General features: G+C 42.2%; 1 protein-coding gene across 3 annotated transcripts in view; it reads left to right on the top strand.

The window, feature by feature from the left end:
* AKR1D1 (aldo-keto reductase family 1 member D1) overlaps window positions 1–19966 on the top strand; it is a 73713-nt gene extending 53747 nt beyond the window's left edge. For all 3 annotated transcript variants that reach the window (XM_063309554.1, XM_063309556.1, XM_063309555.1), the window contains exons 4-9: window positions 407–484; window positions 8589–8711; window positions 12637–12746; window positions 16293–16458; window positions 17676–17758; window positions 19760–19966. In XM_063309554.1, the coding sequence (XP_063165624.1) occupies window positions 407–484; window positions 8589–8711; window positions 12637–12746; window positions 16293–16458; window positions 17676–17758; window positions 19760–19802 (603 nt within the window). In that variant the 3' untranslated portion in view covers window positions 19803–19966. The remainder of the gene's footprint in view (window positions 1–406; window positions 485–8588; window positions 8712–12636; window positions 12747–16292; window positions 16459–17675; window positions 17759–19759) is intronic.
* Window positions 19967–21042: the final 1076 nt, after the last annotated feature.

The following is a 21042-nucleotide window of genomic DNA, read 5'->3' as shown; positions in this document are numbered from 1 at the left end:
CCAATGTCTAGTTGCCCATTGGCAGAAGCACCAAAAGAAAGACATTCTGGCCTCTCGAGATTAATATAAAAGAATTAGTCAAGTGTAAGCAATCTAGTATCCTTCAGATGTTTAAGGCTTCAACTCCCACAGCGACAGATTGTGGGAGATATACTCCAAAACATCTGGAGCACATCAGGTTGCTTACACTTGACCTAATTCATTGGGTCTGTCATATCTGACATGCATCAGATGGTAAATGTTCTGTTCAGTAAATTGAAACAGCTTTGAGCTTTTCTTCCCAAATATCTACCTTCTCTTCAAACTGTAGGGAAACTCTCCTTATCCAAAATTAACAGAATATTGAAGCATTGTGACATTTTCTATTTTCTCCCCTCTTTCCCCTGTGACACTTATGTTTTTTCAGCCTGGAGAAAACCTCTATCCTATAGATGAAAATGGAAAATGGCTATACCATAAAACAGATCTATGCGCCACATGGGAGGTAAGTATTTAGGAAGCATTAACCTTATCATAACTAACAGTATCTAAAACTTTGTCATATTTATTAGGACATCTCTTTCCATATATTTGGGGGCAAAAAGAAGGGCATCTAAGTTAGGTGCCATTGTAAACTTCAACAGCAATGGATTCTGAATTGTATTTTGTTTATTATTATTCAAATTTGATTACTGCCCATCTCCCCAAAAGAGGGACTCTGGGCGGTTTACAATAAAATCAAACTCCAATCAGAAATGTTAAAATCCCATAAAACTGGATCCATTACAATTATTATAAAATGCAATAAATAAATGTAAAATCCATGACAGTGTAAAATTCCAAGCTGCTGGGAGGGCCTCTAGGGTGTGAGCCACCCCCAAGAATGGTTACCCACTTTCCTGCCCCAGGTGAGACGGCAGAACCAAGTCTTTGGGGCCTTCCAGAAGGTCAGGCCTTCCGGAAGGTCAGGAGCGAAGGGGCCTGCCTTACCTCTGGGGGCAAGATGTTCCAGAGAGCAGGGGCCACTACAGAGAAGGCCTGTTTCCTGGACCCCGCCAGATGAAATTCTCTTACGGACGGGGTCCGCAACATGCCCTCTCTGGATGATGGGGTGGGCTGATGTAATGGGGATGAGACAGCCCCTCAGGTAACCTGGCCCCATGCCATGTAGGGCTTTAAAGGTGATAACTAACACCTTGAATTGGACCCGGAAGCAAACTGGCACCCAGTGCAGCTCACGCAGCAAAGGTGTTATATGTGCCGACCTGGGGGCACCAAAAATGGCCTGCGCAGCTGCATTCTGGACCAGCTGAAGCTTCCAGATACTCTTCAAGGGTAGCCCCATGTACAGCACATTGCAGTATTCTATATGGGAGATGACCAGGGCGTGAGTGACTGTTCGGAGGGCTTCCCGTTCCAGGAACGGGCGTAACTGGCGCACAACCTGAAGTTGCGCAAAGGCCCTCCTGGCCACGACTGCCACCTGCTCTTTGAGCAGGAGTCGTGAGTCCAGGAGAACCCCCAGATTAAGCACTGAGTCTGTCTGGGGCAGTGCGACCCCATCCAGAACTAGAGATGACCATTTCCTGGAAGGCGAGGCGCCATCAATCCATAGCCACTCTGTCTTACCAGGGTTCAGCTGAAGCCTGTTGTTCCCCATCCAGGCCCCCACAGCCTCTAGGCACCTGGAGAGGGCAGTCACTGCATCACTTACCTCACCCGGGATGGAGATGCATAATTGGTATACTGATGATACCTCATCCCGTGGTGATGGATGATCTCACCCAGTGGTTTCATGTAGATGTTAAATAAGATGTTAAATAAGAGATAAGAGAGAACTGAACCCTGCAGCACCTCACAGTAGAGGGGACGAAGGTCGGATCTCTCCTCTCCTATCACCACCGATTGGGATCGGCCCTGGAGGAAGGAGGTGAACCAGTGCAGAACCACGCCGCCCACCCCCAACTCCCTGAGCCGTCCCCAAAGGATACCATGGTTGATGGTATTGAAAGCCGCTGAGAGGTCAAGGAGAGCAAGGATGGATGCACTACCTCCATCCCGCTCCCGCCAGAGATCATCCATAAGTGTGACCAATGCAGTTTCTGTCCCATATCCTGGCCTGAAACCTGACTGAAAGGGGTCCAAATAATCTGTTTCATCCAGAATCCTCTGGAGTTGCAACGCCACCACCTTCTCAACCACCTTCCCCAAAAAGGGGAAGTGGGAGACTGGGCGAAAATTGTCCAGCACAGTAGGGTCCAGTGATGGCTTCTTGAGGAGGGGGTGCACCAGTGCCTCCTTAAAGGCAGCCGGGAGCACCCCCTCACTCAAGGATGTATTTACCATTGCTTGGACCCAACCACACGTCACCTCCCGAGCTGCCTTCACCAGCCAGGAGGGGCATGGGTCTAACTGACAGGTGGTGGCATTCACAATCTGGAGGATCCTGTCCACTTCCTTGGGTCCAACAGGATCAAACAGCTCCCAGATAACAAGGCTAAAATGTTCACTCGGCATCTCCTCAGACTCTGCTTCATGCATGGAGTCCAACTTGGAATGGATCTGAGTGATTTTATCCTGCAGATGCTCAGAAAACTCTTCCGCATGGCCCTGTAGGTGAGTCACTGGGCCCACCTTCCCCAAAAGGGTACGTGTGATCTTAAACAGGGCCGTCCAGTGGCAATCTGTGGATGCAATAAGAGCGGATAAATACTGCTGTTTCGCCGCTCTTACCACCACAAGGTAGGCCTTAATAGCAGCTCTAGCTTAGGTTCAGTCAGATTCAGTCTTTGTCTTCCTCCAGCAGCACTCTAGGCATCTCTTAACCTCTTCAAAACCCTCAGCTCCTCCGTGAACCACGGGGAGTGTCGGGTTGGATGAGGCAAGAGAGGCCACACAGGTGCGATCCTGTCCAAGGCCCCGGGCACCTCCCTATTCCAGGCAGCAGCCAGGGCCTCTGCTGGACTGTGCAGCAGATCCTCAGGTACAACCCCCAGCTCCCTCTGAAATCTCACTGGGTCCATCAGTCACCGGAGGTGGACCAACCAAATGGGTCCCACCTCCCTGCAGAGGGAGGTGGCATAGGAGAATCTCAGGGCCACCAGGGCGTGATCTGACCATGACAATGGGGATAGATGTGGCTCTCCCCTCAGATTACGTTGCCACTGCTCCGACAAGAAAACCAAGTCCAGAGTGAGACCACTGTCTCGAGTCGGGTCCCTGATAATCTGGGACAGGCCCATGGCTGCCATGGTAGCCATGAACTCCTGAGCTGCCTCCGCGGCACACCCCAGGGAAGGCAGATTGAAGTCCCCTAGAACCATAAGCCTGGGTGTCATGAGTACTGATGGCGAGCAGGAGGGGTCCTCTATCCAGGGGGGAAAACGCATGTGTAGTACTGAGGAGTTAAGCAGCCATTCAAAGAGACACAGATCAGACCCGCCTTAGCTTTTGGGGTTTATCTGTCTGGGTTTTCCCACGCTTCTTCAGTTTGTTAGGATTCTGTCTTATGTAGCAGCAATAAACACTAGAGACCTACTCCTCGTCTCAGTGTGATTCCTGACTGTTAGGACACTGGGGAACTCCACTGCCAACCCTGGGACGACCTCCAGCAGCTCAGGCAGGGAGGTTGCCACGCAGCAGGGAGGCTGGTGCAGCAGCAGCACTCCCAACTGTTCTCGGGAACCCAACTTGAAAAACAGGGTCTCACACCCGGCCACTTGTGGAGCAGGACCCCTGAAGGCCACCAGAGACTCTTGGATGACAATGCTATGTTGAAGCAGTAGTATCGGCCTTAAATTTAGGTATGCCCAAGACTGATCAGTCTAGCTACCTGTAATGAGGAGGGATATCATTTTGGTAAAAAATAATAAACATACAATACAATAAATACAATACAATAAATACAATACAATAAATACAATACAATAAATACAATACAATACAATACAATACAATACAATACAAGCATTATCATGGCTCACTGCAGTTGCCCTTGGTATTAGGAGCTCTCCCATGATGTCATAGCTACTGGTGTGCTTTGTCCCAAGGTCTTCTGAGTTGCTGTGAGGCACACAATCTTTATTGTCCTAACAGCCAGGAACCACGCTGAGACAAGGAACAGGTCTCTAGTGTTTTATTGCTGCTACATAACAGGAAAATCCTAACAAACTGAAGAAGTGTGGGAAAAACCCAGACGTATAAACCCCAAAGGTTAAGGCGGGCCCGATCTGTGTCTCTTGGAATGGCCACCTAATTCCTCAGTGCTACGCATGCGCTTTACAGCCTGGAGGGGAGCCCCCTGCTCGCCATCCTTACTCATGACATTTATGATCTAAATCCAGTAACCTATACCACAAGCCACGAGGGATATGTGCAGTTCTTTTATTAGACCAGCATCATGCTCCGTTAAAGCCACAAATGGGTTCCTTCCCCCCCATCACACCTTTAAGCATTCAGCCCCCTCTTTCTGTCTCACCCCTCCCTCTCAGTTCCTTCTTTTGTGATTTAAACTTTATTCCATCTTGGCCTTCTTCCAGCTTCGTATCAACTTTGTCGATGGCTTCTTGCGTTTCCTGCTCTGGATGTGTCCATTGCTGTTCGTTTTCTTGTGAGCTTATGTTTCCCCCCAGCCCCCCTGTCTCTCTTTTGTCTCTCCTCATTCCTTCTTTATTAATCCTGTGTAAGGTTGGAGCACCCAGTAGTAATTAGCCATTGCTTTTGGGTTTTCCATCCTTACAGTTGCTCAGTCCTACTTTTCTAAAATAATTTCATTAAAACAAAAAAACAAAAACAAAAATCTTGAATAGTATATTTTTTACTGACATTATTACAAGAAAAACAGTTATCAAAAGGACTCAAAATGTTGAATATGTAGTGAGGGAATTTGAGCACTTGTACTATTTTTGATTGTTACCTTGCCGTGGTGCTGGAGCTTGAGCACCTCAATGATGCCATGAGCTAAACCGTGAAGGGCCACCCAAGACGGGAAGGTCATGACAGAGAGGTCAGACTAAATGCGATCCCTGGGGAAGGTAATGGCAACCCACACCAGTATTCTTGCCGTGAAAACTAAATGGATCAGTACAACCAGAGATATGTCGGTATACCATTGGAAGATGAGACCCCCAGGTCGGAAGATGGTCAAAATGCTACTGGGGAGGAACAGAGGATGAGTTCAACTAGCCCCAGACGTGATGACGCAGCTAGCTCAAAGCCGAAAGGACGGCTAGCGGCCAACGGTGCTGGTGGTGAATGGCGAATCCGATGTTCTAAGGATCAACAAACCATTGGAACCTGGAATGTAAGATCTATGAGCCAGGGCAAATTGGATGTGGTTATTGGTGAGATGTCAAGATTGAAGATAGACATTCTGGGCGTCAGTGAACTGAAATGGACTGGAATGGGCCACTTCACATCAAATGACCACCAGATCTACTACTGTGGACAAGAGGACCACAGAAGAAATGGAGTAGCCTTCATAATTAATAGTTAAGTGGCTAAAGCAGTGCTTGGATACAATCCAAAAAACGATAGAATGTTCTCAATTCAAATTCAGGGCAAGCCATCTAACATCATAGTGATCCAAATATACGCCCCAACCACAGATGCTGAAAAAGCTGAAATAGAGCAGTTCTATGAGGATCTGCAGCACCTACTGGACAACACGCCTAAAAGAGATGTTATTTTCATCACAGGAGACTGGAATGCTAAGGTGGGTAGTCAAATGATACCTGGAATTACAGGTAAGCATGGCCTGGGAGAACAAAACGAAGCAGGACATAGGCTGATAGAATTTTGCCAAGACAACTCGCTCTGCATAACAAACACTCTCTTCCAACAACCTAAGAGATGGCTTTATACATGGACTTCACCAGATGGACAACACCGAAATCAGATTGACTACATCCTTTGTAGCCAAAGGTGGTGGACATCTATACAGTCGGGAAAAACAAGACCTGGAGCTGACTGTAGTTCAGATCATGAACTTCTTCTTGCACAATTTAGGATGAGACTAAAGAGATTAGGGAAGACCCACAGATCAGCTAGATATGAGCTCACTAATATTCCTAAGGAATATGCAGTGGAGGTGAAGAATAGATTTAAGGGACTGGACTTAGTAGATAGGGTCCTGGAAGAACTCTGGACAGAAGTTGGCAGCATTGTTCAGGAGGCGGCAACAAAATACATCCCAAAGAAAGAGAAAACCAAGAAGGCAAAGTGGCTGTCTGCTGAGACACTAGAAGTAGCCCAAGAAAGCAGCAAAGCAAAAGGCAACAGTGATAGGGGGAGATATGCCCAATTAAATGCAAAATTCCAGAGGTTAGCCAGAAGAGATAAGGAATTATTTTTAAACAAGCAATGCGCGGAAGTGGAAGAAGACAATAGAATAGGAAGGACAAGAGACCTCTTCCAGAAAATGAGAAACATTGGAGGTAAATTCCAGGCAAAAATGGGTATGATCAAAAACAAAGATGGCAAGGACCTAACAGAAGAAGAAGAGATCAAGAAAAGGTGGCAAGAATATAGGGAAGACCTGTATAGGAAGGATAACAATATCGGGGATAGCTTTGACGGTGTGGTCAGTGAGCTAGAGCCAGACATCCTGAAGAGTGAGGTTGAATGGGCCTTAAGAAGCATTGCTAATAACAAGGCAGCAGGAGACGACGGCATCCCAGCTGAATTGTTCAAAATCTTGCAAGATGATGCTGTCAAGGTAATGCATGCTATATGCCAGCAAATTTGGAAAACACAAGAATGGCCATCAGACTGGAAAAAATCAATTTATATCCCCATACCAAAAAAGGGAAACACTAAAGAATGTTCAAACTATCAAACAGTGGCACTCATTTCACATGCCAGTAAGGTAATGCTCAAGATCCTGCAAGGTAGACTTCAGGAATTCATGGAACGTGAATTGCCAGATGTACAAGCTGGGTTTAGAAAAGGCAGAGGAACTAGGGACCAAATTGCCAATATCTGCTGGATAATGGAAAAAGCCAGGGAGTTTCAGAAAAACATCTATTTCTGTTTTATTGACTATTCTAAAGCCTTTGACTGTGTGGACCATAACAAATTGTGGCAAGTTCTTAGTGGTATGGGGATACCAAGTCATCTTGTATGCCTCCTGAAGAATCTGTATAACGACCAAGTAGCAACAGTAAGAACAGACCATGGAACAATGGACTAGTTTAAGATTGGGAAAGGAGTACGGCAGGGCTGTATACTCTCACCCTACCTATTCAACTTGTATGCAGAACACATCATGCGACATGCTGGGCTTGAGGAATCCAAGGCTGGAGTTAAAATTGCTGGAAGAAACATTAACAATCTCAGATATGCAGATGATACCACTTTGATGGCTGAAAGTGAAGAGGAACTAAGGAGCCTTGTGATGAAGGTGAAAGAAGAAAGTGCAAAAGCTGGCTTGCAGCTAAACCTCAAAAAAACCAAGATTATGGCAACCAGCTTGATTGATAACTGGCAAATAGAGGGAGAAAATGTGGAAGCAGTGAAAGACTTCGTATTTCTAGGTGCGAAGGTTACTGCAGATGCTGACTGCAGTCAGGAAATCAGAAGACGCTTAATCCTTGGGAGAAGAGCAATGACAAATCTCGATAAAATAGTTAAGAGCAGAGACATCACACTGACAACAAAGGTCCGCATAGTTAAAGCAATGGTATTCCCAGTAGTAACATATGGCTGCGAGAGCTGGACCATAAGGAAGGCTGAGCGAAGGAAGATCGATGCTTTTGAACTGTGGTGTTGGAGGAAAATTCTGAGAGTGCCTTGGACTGCCAGAAGAACAAACCAGTCCATCCTCCAGGAAATAAAGCCAGACTGCTCACTTGAGGGAATGATATTAAAGGCAAAACTGAAATACTTTGGCCACATAATGAGAAGACAGGACACCCTGGAGAAGATGCTGATGCTAGGGAGAGTGGAAGGCAAAAGGAAGAGGAGCCGACCAAGGGCAAGATGGATGGATGATATTCTAGAAGTGACGGACTCGTCCCTGGGGGAGCTGGGGGTGTTGACGACCGACAGGAAGCTCTGGCGTGGGCTGGTCCATGAAGTCATGAAGAGTTGGAAGCAACTGAATGAATAAACAACAAAACTATATTTTACAAGCATCATTAGGGTCTTCTAATGAAGTTCTCCCCTTCTTGCAATTGTTGTTTCCTGTTACTGGTCCCCTGTTCATCTTCTATCCCTTTCTTAATGCTGTCACATTTTACTCTTTGCAAATACTTGTACCTGATCTTCTTCATTAAAATTCTTGCTCAAGTATAATTTCTTTAGCCAACCCCAACTCTTTGGTGTGGGGTGGGGCAACCTGTCCTTCTTTCATCTCCTTTGCCTTCCTCAACTGGGTGCCTTCCAGATATGTAAACCTTAACTCCCATAATTCCCCAGCCAGCATTGCTAAGAATGGGAAATTCCATTTTTGGGAATTGGTCCACATGAGGTTGGCGGAGGCTGTGTTCATCATGGATCTTTACCCTGCAGCAGCTTCACAATTCAGTCACCTTTATTTATTCTGGTCTCCTAAGCAGTAAGAATAGTATTTGCCAGTTTATTATACTGTTTTACCCACTTCATTCTGACAGGCTTTGGAAGCATGTAAAGATGCAGGCTTGGTGAAATCTATTGGTGTATCCAACTTCAACCGTAGGCAGATGGAAATGATTCTGAACAAGCCAGGTCTGAAGTACAAACCTGTCTCCAACCAGGTAATGTCAGTGAATAGATAAGCCCATGTGAGCATGTGGGCTTTCTCATGTAATGAGTGGCATATGCCACTGGTGCTTTCTCATGTAATGAGTGGCATTGCCACTGGTGCTTGACCAGTGTATCCCAGCATCAAAATATCTTGTATGATGCATCTTCATGACTTCTCTTCTGTTTGAACTACTAGTGAGCATATTCTTTTTTTACACAGGTGTATGTATTTATCTTAACAAGTTTTACAGCAGTAAATACAAAAATAAAAAAACCCAGAAATTTATGAAAAGCCACCAAATATGTCACTTTTCATATATTTCTCTTTCTGGGTTTGTTTGTTTTTGGTACTTCTTGCTATAAGATGTAAGATAAATAAACAAGCATGTTACAAAAATAATAAAAAACGAAATCCTAATGAGCCTATTCATTCAACCTTCCACAAAGGCCTTGAATTTTTGGCAAAATTGAACTAAGAGCAAATCAGCCAGGACAAGCATAAAATCATGTTAATTTTGTGGTCAAGGTTTAATCATGGGAAATTAAAATAATTCCACTCTATTGCCAGAAGAGGCCTTTACCCTTGCAGGGAGGGAGACATTTTAGGCAGTGACCCATCTGCAGTGATGTCTAAACATGGAACATGGAGCATTTCAGAGCTTTCAGAATTAAGCCAATTTTCCCCAGGTGAGCTAGCTGGGGGTGATGGAACATCAGAAGCTGCTTCATGTAAAGTCAGAATGGCATTGTCTACTGACTGACAGCAGTTCCATCATTCTTTTAAGTAGGTGAGTGGGAAACGAATTTTTATGAACATACCATGTATGTACCATACGTTCTGTGGAAGGAAGTTGGGAAATAAGGTAACACAGCTGATATGTTATATCAAAGATAGGAAATAATAATGTGTGTGAAAAAAACGCTAGGCAGAGAAATTCTGGATTTTGTTGAATTAGCTATTGCTAGTTGGGGGTGGTAGGAATGATAGCCCAGAGCACCAACTTTGGAAATGGTGCCCTGAATGATGGCTCTTTTTCTTCGTATGGGGCCATATCCCTTAAATCAAATTGACCATGAATAACTTATTGCAGATACTTGGCTTTCTTCCTTGACAATTAACAACTGAAAATGAGATGCTACCCAGCTGAGTATGAGAAAATGAGATGCTAAGGTCACGTCATCAGAAAAATCTTGTGGGCCTTACTATAAAAGGGTTGTCTTGTAGACAATGAGGTTCTATGGCATATGTGTGCTTTTTTATACAGGCTTGCTGAAAGCAGGCCAAAACAGTTTTCTTGGCAGTTGGAAAAGTTCAGTGCGTTCCACCAGCTTGAACTGATGTTTGTAACACGTGGATTAGCCTAACTGAAGCCTTCCTCCACCCCTTTAGAAGGCCCCAGTTTTAGCCACAGGAGATTCTATGGATTATAACTTGAGGTTCCCTTGGCCTACCATTCCCATAAACGTCATACACCATTCAGCAGCCTGGAGTAAACTGGAACAATCCAGTGAAGCAATAACTTCTTATTAGCAGCATAATTGGCCGGGCTATTCAGAGTCCTGGAGAGCTGAATGTTGTCCTTCCCTGTTCCAGACTTTCACTGCTTCCTTTTGCAAGGAAATAATATTGAAGGTACAACCATAGGAATTGCTTGAGTGTTCCAGTCCACCCCTCTTATGTATAATAAGCCATATTCTTGTAACATGTTGGAACTGTTTTATGGGTTTATCTTTTGTCAAAAATTTGAATGCATAGTCTTTTAAGTAGAAAGGCAATGTCCTGATCTGGTGCCCAAGGACCATAATTTTTAGTGTCTTCCCTTTCATGTTATTGCAGATTCATAGGCTGAGTTATCACACCAGGCTTTAATGTGGTTTGTTTATATTTAGCGTTGGATGTTATGAGAACCCAATTAAAGTTTATTTGGGATTAAGCAAACCTAGGCTGAGTGTGTTGTACTCCTAGATGATATGAACGACTGTGTTTACATTCAAAGCCCAAATGTCAGAGGAAGTATTCACTGATCATTGCTATCTGTGGACAGTGGTGGGGTTTTAAGCTTGATTTTTTTTTACTGTAAAACAGTTTGAGATACTTCAGTGTATGAAGTGGGATATAAACATATTAAAGAATAACAGTTTATCCATGTGTGAGTTTAATATGAAGGAGTTCCAAATACAGTTTAGAAGTTCTGCAATACTAAGCAGAAGTGTACACATTGACCATGGTGTGGATGGTTGAGCTTCTACGTATTATTGAATTATTGGAGAATATTGTCCATGGGGGAAGTCTATGTCTATGTCCATGATGTCTAATCTCTGTGTCTACTACCAGGAAAGATGGAGAAATGTGGACATTGGGGTGGATGGGAGAGAATCTTCTACCAATTCTGAACTCTGTAATAAGTGAAAAAACAAACCAGAAGAAGCTGAAAGCCACTAGAAAATAGGCAGGACTGTCACCTGCCTGTCTTGGCCACTTTGAACTAAAGTATATGCAAGAAACATGTACCCCAAAAAATTATACCAATGTAGGTTCCCACCTGCTTTTTTGGGAGGGGAAAAGGTTGAATGGCTATTCCTTTTTCATCATTTTGAAGTAGAATAAAAAAATGCAGAAGAATGTTGTGCCCAACAAAGCTAATGTAGTTGTTTTTATATGAGAAATAGAAATGACTAATACTTGATTATTTATTCATTTATTTGTTCAATTTATATAGCTGCCCATCTCAAACCAGTGACCCTGGGTGGCTTACAATAATAAACTCAATCAAACAACAAAAACAATACAAAAAATTAAATATAAATATAAATACAGCCGAGAGATCTTTAAAACCATTGGTGTTAGCACAGCCATGAAATGGGGCCCTTCACACACTTGGGGCCCCAGGCCCGGGCATGAAGCCAGGTCTTAAGGCTTTCCAGAAAGCCAACAGGGTCAGGGCCATCCTAACCTCAGGAGGGAGGATGTTCCAGAGGGCAGGTGCCACAGCAGAAAAGGCACACTTCCTGGTCCCTGCCAGCTGACATTCCTTGGCTGATGGGACCTGGAGCATGCCCATCCTGCTTGACTGGATTGGATGGGTAGAAACAACTGGGAAAACACAGTCCCTCAGGTAACTTGGTCCCGAGCCATGAAGGGCTTTAAAGGTGACAACCAGCACCTTGAATTGCACCTGGAAACTCACCGGCAACCAATGTAGCTCCTGAAGCAGAGGTGTTAAGTGTGCCGAGTAGCTGACACTATTAACAAGCTGGGCAGCTGCATTCTGCACCAGCTGAAGCTTCCAAAAGCTCTTCAAGGGCAGCCCCAAGTACAGCGCATTGCAATAGTCCAAACGGGCGGTCATGAGGGCATGAGTGACAGTGAGTAGTGCCTCCCAGTCCAGGAATGGGTGCAACTGGCACACAACCCAAAGGTGTGCAAAGGCCCTCTTAGCCATGGCTGGCACTGTGGCTAAGCAAGACTCCATGTTAGGCACCTCAAAGAATATTCAACAATAGTTAAAATTGAGGCTATGACTTGAGTGGACAGACAGTTTGGTGTATTGGTTAAGGCATAATACTAGCTGCTCTCTCTCAGCCCTAGGAAGCAGGCAAAGACAAACCACTTTTGAAATCTTGCCAAGAAAACTGCAGGGACTGGTCCAGGCAGTCACCAGGAGTCAACACTTACTCAAAGGCACCAAAAAAAAAAAAAAAAAGACTTGATTAGGCCAAGCCTGTGACACTGAACTGAGTGAGGTCTCCTAAATTGGAGAGAGGCTACAAAACAGAGACAGAAACTTATGCAGGGAAGGAGCCTTCTTAATACTTCCCCATTTGATGCTTTGTCCTTTTAAAGTTGTTGCTTCCTGCAAAAAGAGATACAGCTAACTTTGTTTTGTTTCTTAACTCCAATTTTGTTTATTTCTGCATTTCCCACTATGCCTGTAGATTGAATGTCATCCATACTTCACCCAACCCAAACTTTTAGAATTCTGCAAATTGCATGATATTGTTCCTGTTGGGTACAGTCCACTTGGCACATCAAGAGATGAAAAATGGTAAGATTTTGCATTGAAAATGAGGAGGAGGAGGAGGAGGAGGAGGGTGGTAGTGAAGAGGAGCAATAGTGGAGCAAATCTTAAAGGGTTTTTTTATGTTTTATGTACATGTGGAAAAATTTAATAAAGCTTTTAAAATAATAAATAAATAAACAAAACCCAAAGCTTCTATTGTTTCCTGGAGAAAATAGAGTTTAAACAGGGGTTAAGAGTAGAATAGTCACCTGATTTTAAAAAATCATTTTGACTGATTATGTGCCATCAAGTCATTTTCAACTCCTAGTGACTACATAGATTTTCTCCAAGATGAACCAACCTGTTCTTTCATGTCTCCCAACAGTGCACTCATTGCCACTGTAACTGAGCCCATCCACCTTGGTCATCCTCTTCTTCTCTTTCCTTCTACCTTTCCCAGCATTAGAGCCTTTTCCAGAGAGCTTGATCTTCACATAATGTGTCCAAAGTAGGATCATTTGAGCTGGTCATTTGTGCCTCAAGTGAGAACTCTCGGTTGATTTGTTCAATGATCCATCAGTTTGGTTTCTTGGCGCTGTCCATGGTATTCTCAGGAGTCTTGTCCAACACCAAAGTTCAAGAACATCAATACTCCTCCTATCTTGCTTCTTTAAAGTTCAGCTTTTGCTTCCATAGAGTGTCACAGGGAATACCATGGCTTGCACAGTTCTGATGTTTGGAGGTATAGACATCATGGCATTTGAATATCTTTTCTAAGGCCTCCATGGTTGCTCTACCAAGTGCTAGTCTGCAGCATATTTCTTGATTGCTTGTTTCTTTGCTGTTGAAGGTTGATCCTAGAAGGCAGAAGCCACTTCGATATCTTCATTGCCAATTCTAAGGCTGGTTGTTCTACATTGTCATTAATTTGGTCTTCTTTATATTTAATTTTAGTCCCATTTTTTCCACTGTGTTCTTTGACTTTTAATACTAGGGCTTGCAGATCCTTTGCATTTTCAGCTATCAGGGTAGTATCATCAGCATAGCACAGGTTATTGATGTTTCTTCCTCCAGTTTTAAAACCATGCTCATCTTCTTTCAATCCAGCTTTCCTTAATATATATTCCACATACTGTATAGGTTGAATATATAAAGGGAGAGTATGCAGCCTTGTTGCACTCCTTTGCCAACCTGAAGCCAGTCTGTTTCTATGTTCTGTCCAGAATGTGGTTTCCTGACCTGTATGTAAGTTTCTCATGAAGACAATGAGATGATCTGGGATTCCCATTTTTCTGAGCTTATTCCACAGCTTGAGGTGATGGACACAATCAAAGGCTTTTCTATAATCAATGAAGCACATACTGACTTCTTTTTGGTATTTGGCTTTTTCAATTATCCAGTGTGCATCAGCAATAATGTCTTGTGTTCCTTGGCCCTTTCTAAAATCAGTTTGAACATCTGGCATCTCTTTTTCCATGTAGGCACTAATCTGCATTGGATGATCCTAAGCATTATTTTGCTAGTATGTGAAACTAAGGATATTGCATGATAGTTTGCACAATCTGTTAAGTCTCCTTTTTTTTTTTTTTTGCTATTGGAATCTAGATTGACCTCTTCCAATTGGTTGGTCCACTGTGTTGTTCTCTAGATTTGTTGGCATAGCTTGGTTAGAACCTTGACTGATTCTTCTTCCATTGCTTGCCATATTTCAGTGGGTATTCCATCAGTTCCTGTAGCTTTCTGTCTTGGTAAAGACTGGAGTCCTGATCAAACTTCATATTCTAGTAGTAGAGGTTCTTGTAAATAAAGAATATTTTCTAAGGTATCTTGGATGTTGATATCTCTACTGTATAGTGTTTCAGTATACTCCTTCCATCTTCCTTTGATCTCCTTTGAATTGGTTACTATCTGTCCACTGGCATTCTTTAGCATACCAATTTGAGGTTGGAGCCTCCTTCTGAGTTCAGAGATCTTTTGAAATGCTTTCCTTATTTTTCCATGTTTGTTTCCATCTTCAGTGTCTTTACAGATGTTGTAATACTCTTCTTGTCTCTTCTAACAGCTCTCTGAAACTCTTAGTTAAGTTTCTTTCTGAGATTTTTGTCTTTCTTGACTTTGGCTTCTTTTCTCTTCTTGACAATTTCCACAGTTTGTTCTGACATCCAGTTTACTTTCTTCTCTTTCTTCATTTTTGGCAGTCTCTTTTCACATCCATCCTTAACGACTTCTGAAAGTTCATTCCATAATTCCTCTGGTTCTCAATCAATGAAGTTCAGGACTTCAAAGCGATTCCTGATGTTCTCCTTGAAAATGGTGGGTATATCTTCAAGATCATACCTTGGAAACTGACTAGCTTTCTTCTTCTTTAGCTTAACCTGGAGCTTGCACATGAGCAGTTCGTGATCTGTTCTATAGTCAGCACCTGGCCACATCTGTCTTTGATGGTATAATTGAGCTCCTCCACGTCCTTTTAACAATAATACGGTCAATCTGATTTCTATACACTCCATCTGGTAATGTCCATGTAAAGAGGCATCATTTTGGTTGTTTGAAAACAGTGTTAGCTATTAAGAAATCATTGGAGTGGCAGAAATGGATGAGTTGGTCTCCTGCTCCATTTTGGTTTCCTAAGCCATACAATCCAACTACATTTTCCTCTTTCATGTTTCCAACTTTGTCATTCCAGTCACCAATCACAAGCAGCACATCTTGCTTTCATGTTCTGTCAAATCATAGAATCACAGAAAAAATCATAGTCCATATTTTGATTCAATACATTCACATATGAAGAAAGCAATATTAGAAGTCTAATAATCTCAGTCCAAATGGCTGAGATTATGTAATTATTCAAGACACTAAATTTCTATTGGAAAAACAATAGAAGAAGAATAAAGTAACATGCTTCATGTAACAACCAGCACAGGAAGGTAGAAAACAAGAAAAATATGCTATTTCAATACAGAATATAATCTCTGTGTATAAAGACATCCAGGAGAAGAAATGTGTCTGCTTGGCCCTTACTTCCATTATTGATTTCAGCCAGCTCCAGTTTAGAGGAGACATTCTTTTCTATATTAAACTGTCTGAAAGAAGAGGTAGAAGACCTCTCCTAAGATCATGTCTTCTGCAGATGTTTTAAATTCTTCCATTTTAGCCAATTCAGTTATTTAAAAACTGAATGCATGATTTAATGCTAGAATATTTTAAATGAATGAAAGTATTTTAATTAAATATTAGTGCTACACATGAAAATAGTTGTCTTCTACTATGGCAGCTGAAATCATGCTTTCAGGCTTGATTTAAGAATGACAACCTATGTATTTCAGTTGTCCTTCTACCCATCTGTTCATATTCCCGCATGGTTAGATTTCTCCAGTGAATTAACTCTGCATCCATAAGTAGCCTCAGTTTGAACAAGAACCAACACTGCACTTGATTTAGTAATTGATGTACTTATGATGATTTTCAGACTTGATCACAATAGTTGTTGACCTCTGTTAACCCCTTTCAACCCCAAATTGTTATCTTCTGTAATCTAGTTTTCCCCTAAAGAAAATCTGTCTCTTTTTTCTCTGTGTCTCTTACAACAAGGGTAAATATGTCTTCCCCTCCACTCCTGGATGATCCCCTGCTAAATGCCATTGGAGAAAAATACAACAAGACAGCAGCTCAGGTGGCCCTGCGCTTCAACATTCAGCGTGGAGTGGTGGTCATTCCAAAAAGTTTTAACCCAGAGCGTATTAGAGAAAACTTTCAGGTAACACAATGAATGAATTTGGTGTAGATTCTTGCTGACTCAGACAAAATGAGCCAGATGGTATGGACTTCTCCCATGGACATAAGTCTTCAGTCCTTTAGATTTAGAGTCTATTACAAGTGCCATTACTATTACTCTATCTCCACTTGTATCTGGGTGGAGATATTGCAGCTGTGATTCATCCACTGTAACCCAAGGATGAAAATCATTCTGCTCCAGCAGCCTTCTTCAACCTTGCGCCTTCCAAATATATCAGACTACAACTCTCATCCTTTCCAGCCAGCATGGCTCTTGCAGAGTTTTCAATCCAGCCTATTTGGAAGGAGTCAGACTGGATTAGAAACCAGAAGGGTGAAAGGTCATACATCTTTTTTCCACCTCCATCCCTTCAGATGTCTGTAACACCTTTTTTCTACATTCTGAAAGCCACATGCTGCCCCCCTTTAAAAAGCAAACAAGTATGATAGGCAGCACAAGTGAGGAACCTCTAGTTCTCAGGTGTTACTGAACTACAGTTTCCAGCAGTCTCAGAAAGTGGGGCTAATAGTGAGGGCTGCTGAATGTTGAATTTCAGAGCTTCTGAAGGAACACAGATTCCATACCCCTGGAGACAGAGGGTAGATTGGTGGATTTGGGCTGATTAAATTTGGACCAGTCATGCTGTTGCAGGATGTGATAAACCTGAGTGCTTTTTCAACTCAATTATAATGGCCCCCCCTTTTTTATTTTAAATCTTGCAAGGTATTGCCTTTTTCCTTTCTTACAGCCAATTAAATTTGTCCTATTTCATGCCAGCATTTTTAAATCTTCTTTTTGCAACTTATTGATACTGTGTTTTTCTCCCATAAGCTGCTGCTGGAACTATGGCTAAAGAGTGGTTAACAAACAATCACAAATAAACTAATAAAAGCAGGATACAAATGAAGTTTTCACTGGGTTACCTTAATATCTTGTTGATTAATATACTTGAGTTAAAAGTGATGAAAGTGAACAGTGTTGTGCCTAGTTATACAGGATCTATGACAGGTTGACTGTGAATTTGCTATTAATCCTGCACATTGCTTACTATCATTCCCACAAAGCCTGTTCCTCTGATAAGTGAAGAGGTTTGAAGGCTACCTTGCCTCTTGTGAATTAGCAGTTGAAAAATTACTAAAAAGCATGTTTAATTAGTAGTCATATAAACATGATGATTTTTTCCTCTTTTTTCGGTTAAGATCTTTGACTTTTCCCTCACTGACAAGGAAATGAAAGATATAGAAGCTCTGAATAAAAATGTCCGTTATGTGGAGCTGTTAATGTAAGTCTCTGGGTGATTCCAAAGATTGGCAATAAGGGGAAATATGTGGTTCTCGTGGGATATGCACTGCTGCATTGTCACTTTTTAAGAAAATAAATTGGGGGCCATAACTGACCTGTAAACAGACTGGGAATTGTTTGGTTTTTGCTTAGCGTGTCATGTGAACTCAACCCCACCATACTTAGTATAACACATAACTAAAACTAGGGCTTAGTACAATGTGTGAAGAATTCAGGATCCTAAATAGCCATCAAATTGAAGGATGGATCTCTTGAACTTCAGACTTCTGCTCAAACCCAGCCTAAGGAATCACTTGACAATTGCTAATAGCCAAAACCAAGAATTCCTTTGGCTATGTTGGCTGGGAAGATGGCACAAACCAATGTCTGTTTTCTCCTAATATTCATGCTCTCATGAGTACAACAAAGGTTAAGGTTGTATGGGAATTATATATAGGCTTTTCTTTAAAAGGTAGCTGCACTTTTTCTCAAGTCCTTACCTCAGCATGTAGAAATGACATCAGTACCACAGGGTTCTATAGCTAACAACAAGGGGAATCTCCCATGTATTTGATCTTCCAGACGAAAGGCGGAATATAAAAGCAATAGATAAATAATAAGATCCATGACACCTTCATATATTGGATTATAATCCCCAGAATTTTCAGCCAGCTAAATAGCCTTGACTCTCCCCTCTTCCCACAGCATAAAGTCTCTGCTGTGAAACTGTTCATCATGAAGCTGGAGAATGTCTATAGGTTTTCCAAAAAAGATTTAGGAGCACAATAGGTTATATGATGAGGGTAGTGCTCACCTCAGGGTTGATAAAATTGAAGTCAGTGTCAAGAAAATCTGCAGAAGAATAGACTGGGTAAGAAATGACACCAAGTGATGGAGTTTTATTCTCCATCAAGTCACGCTCTAGTCTGTGGGAAGCTACGCAGACCATCCATGTCCTTACAGAACCAAATGAGGGTTCCAGCTTTAGTCCCAGCAGCCTAATTAGAAGGGACTGCCAGTCTTAAATTGGATGCCTGGCAGTCCACAGAAGAGGCAACAAAAAGTCAGCCAAACCAAAAAAGCCAGAAACCTTTAGCACTTCATAGAGCTGAAACAAAATTCAGTAATGGCTGTAGTCCTCAGCATATGTAGCTAAGTCAGTAAGTGCTAAAGTGGTATAGTTATCTTATACTGTTCAACAGCCAAGACATACTTTGGACATGTTACTTTACCTAGGGCTACCAAATCTGGATTGCAAAACTCCAGACAGCAAGCCATTGAGAGATTTTAGGCCCCTGCTGTTTCAGCCTAACTTATTTCATAAGGGTGATGTGGAGATAAAATTAGGGGCTTTGAGCTCTCAGAGAAAAGGAGGGGTAAATATAATTAATACTATTACTAATGCCACATGATAAAGTCTTCAAGTTGAGTCCATCATTTCCATCAATCATATGGAAATGGATTGTCCTTGTCTCATTCCAAGATGTTTTTTCGACTTCCCAGTCTATCCAACAACCCAGATGTTCCCTGAAAATCTCTCATCCAAGTGCTAACCCAGTCTGACCCAGCTTAGCTTCTTGGGGTTAACCTCAAGGTCAGCTGGGTGCTGCCAACTACTGGCACTATACTAGCACTAATAGTAATAATTATTCCTCTCCTTTAAGAGTTTTAGTACACTTCTCAACAAAGCTGCAGTGACAACCAGCATCTTCATTTCTTCAGAGGTCTCATGGGGAAGTGGAGGGCTGGGCAGGGCACCTGTATATATTATATGGGATCTGCAAACTATGGTCTTTCTGCTACAGCTTCCAGTAGCCTGAGGCATAGTGGGCCATAGTAAGCAGCATTGGGAGTTGTGGTTTAGCAATTCCGGGAGACCTGCAATACTTTTCATTCCTACATTAGATTTGCTCATAGCAAATACTGTTTGTGAACCAATGACAGTATATGACTGTGATATTTTTAAGTGGCACTATTAATCCTGACTTCTAATTCCCTGCAGGTGGAAAGACCATCCAGAGTATCCTTTCCATGAGGAGTACTGAAAAATATGGTGCATTCAAGAGCATACGCTCAATTGTAGTGATCTCAGCTAATACCTTATATATTTGTATCTAGTAGTTCTTAAGTCATGTAACCCAATCCAACCCTTAGTGCTACATCGTACATGGTAAATATAGAAAATAAAGCACATTCATAAAAAATATTTTAAAACCTAGTTTATTTTATTTATTTATTTGTTTAAAAGACTTTTATGGCTGCCCATCTTAAGCAACTCTGGGCAGCTTGCAACAACAATAAAACTAGTAACTATAAAACAATCATAAGCAGTAAAACAAAACAATAAAACGAAAACCCTTAATCATCCCATTGGGATGCCCCACAGCAAACTCCAATTAGTCTGATTCCATTCTTTCCATTCTATTCTATCCTATCCCGGTGCCTTGGTAAAAAGCCAGGTCTTGATGACCTTCTGAAAGGCTGAAAGAGTGCTGAATCATTGATGGGGGGAGGGTGTTCCACAAGGTAGGGACAACCACAGAAAAGGCATGCTTCCGAGGTCCCATTAGGTGACAAGATTTCAGGGAAGGGACCTGGAGCATGCCTACCCTTTTGATCTAGTGGGACGTGCAAATACAGCTAAATTTAAACTTTAGTAGAGGAAAACTGGACTGGCTTTTTTTTTTTACATAGATATGAAAAGAACATCTTTCTCCACTTGTCTCAGAACTTGTCATGATTAACACACATGAAAGAACAGTTCTGGTTAAGCCTCCAGTGACCCAAAACTACTGGATGCAAAGGCAGGAAACATTGATTGAGGGCAGCAATTATTCCAAGTAAATCTGGAAATAATTTTTGGAAATGGTTTGGGTTGGTTTTTTTTATGGCCTTCTAGATTAGAACACCCCCTAATCTTAGGGTTAGTTTATGTTTTGTTCATATTATAGTCTTTGTATGAATAATCACATTGTGTGTCCCCTTGAAATAGCCTCCCTGAATATGCTTGCTACCAGATGTGCTAGACTGCAGTTTCCATAATTCCCAGTGGCCATTTGCTGCAACAGAGTATGTGAGATAAAAGAGGGAAGATCTGCCTTCACTTCCAGTAGTTTGCTGCTGTTCCTGTCTATAAATGGAAGGAGAGGGAAACTCAAGATTAAAATCTGAGCCATAGAAGAATTTAAAGCTGTTCCTACTCACTTTGTAGATCAAGTGAGTATTCTGAACCATTCAGAGTAAGACTACTGTAATTCTCATTCTGCAGTTACAGTTTGTATTACC

This window comes from Candoia aspera, chromosome 7, assembly GCF_035149785.1.
Source record: "Candoia aspera isolate rCanAsp1 chromosome 7, rCanAsp1.hap2, whole genome shotgun sequence".
In the NCBI taxonomy this organism is placed as follows: domain Eukaryota; kingdom Metazoa; phylum Chordata; class Lepidosauria; order Squamata; family Boidae; genus Candoia; species Candoia aspera.
The sequence above is the reverse complement of the archived record's forward strand: the minus strand, read 5'-3'. Positions and strand labels throughout refer to the sequence as shown.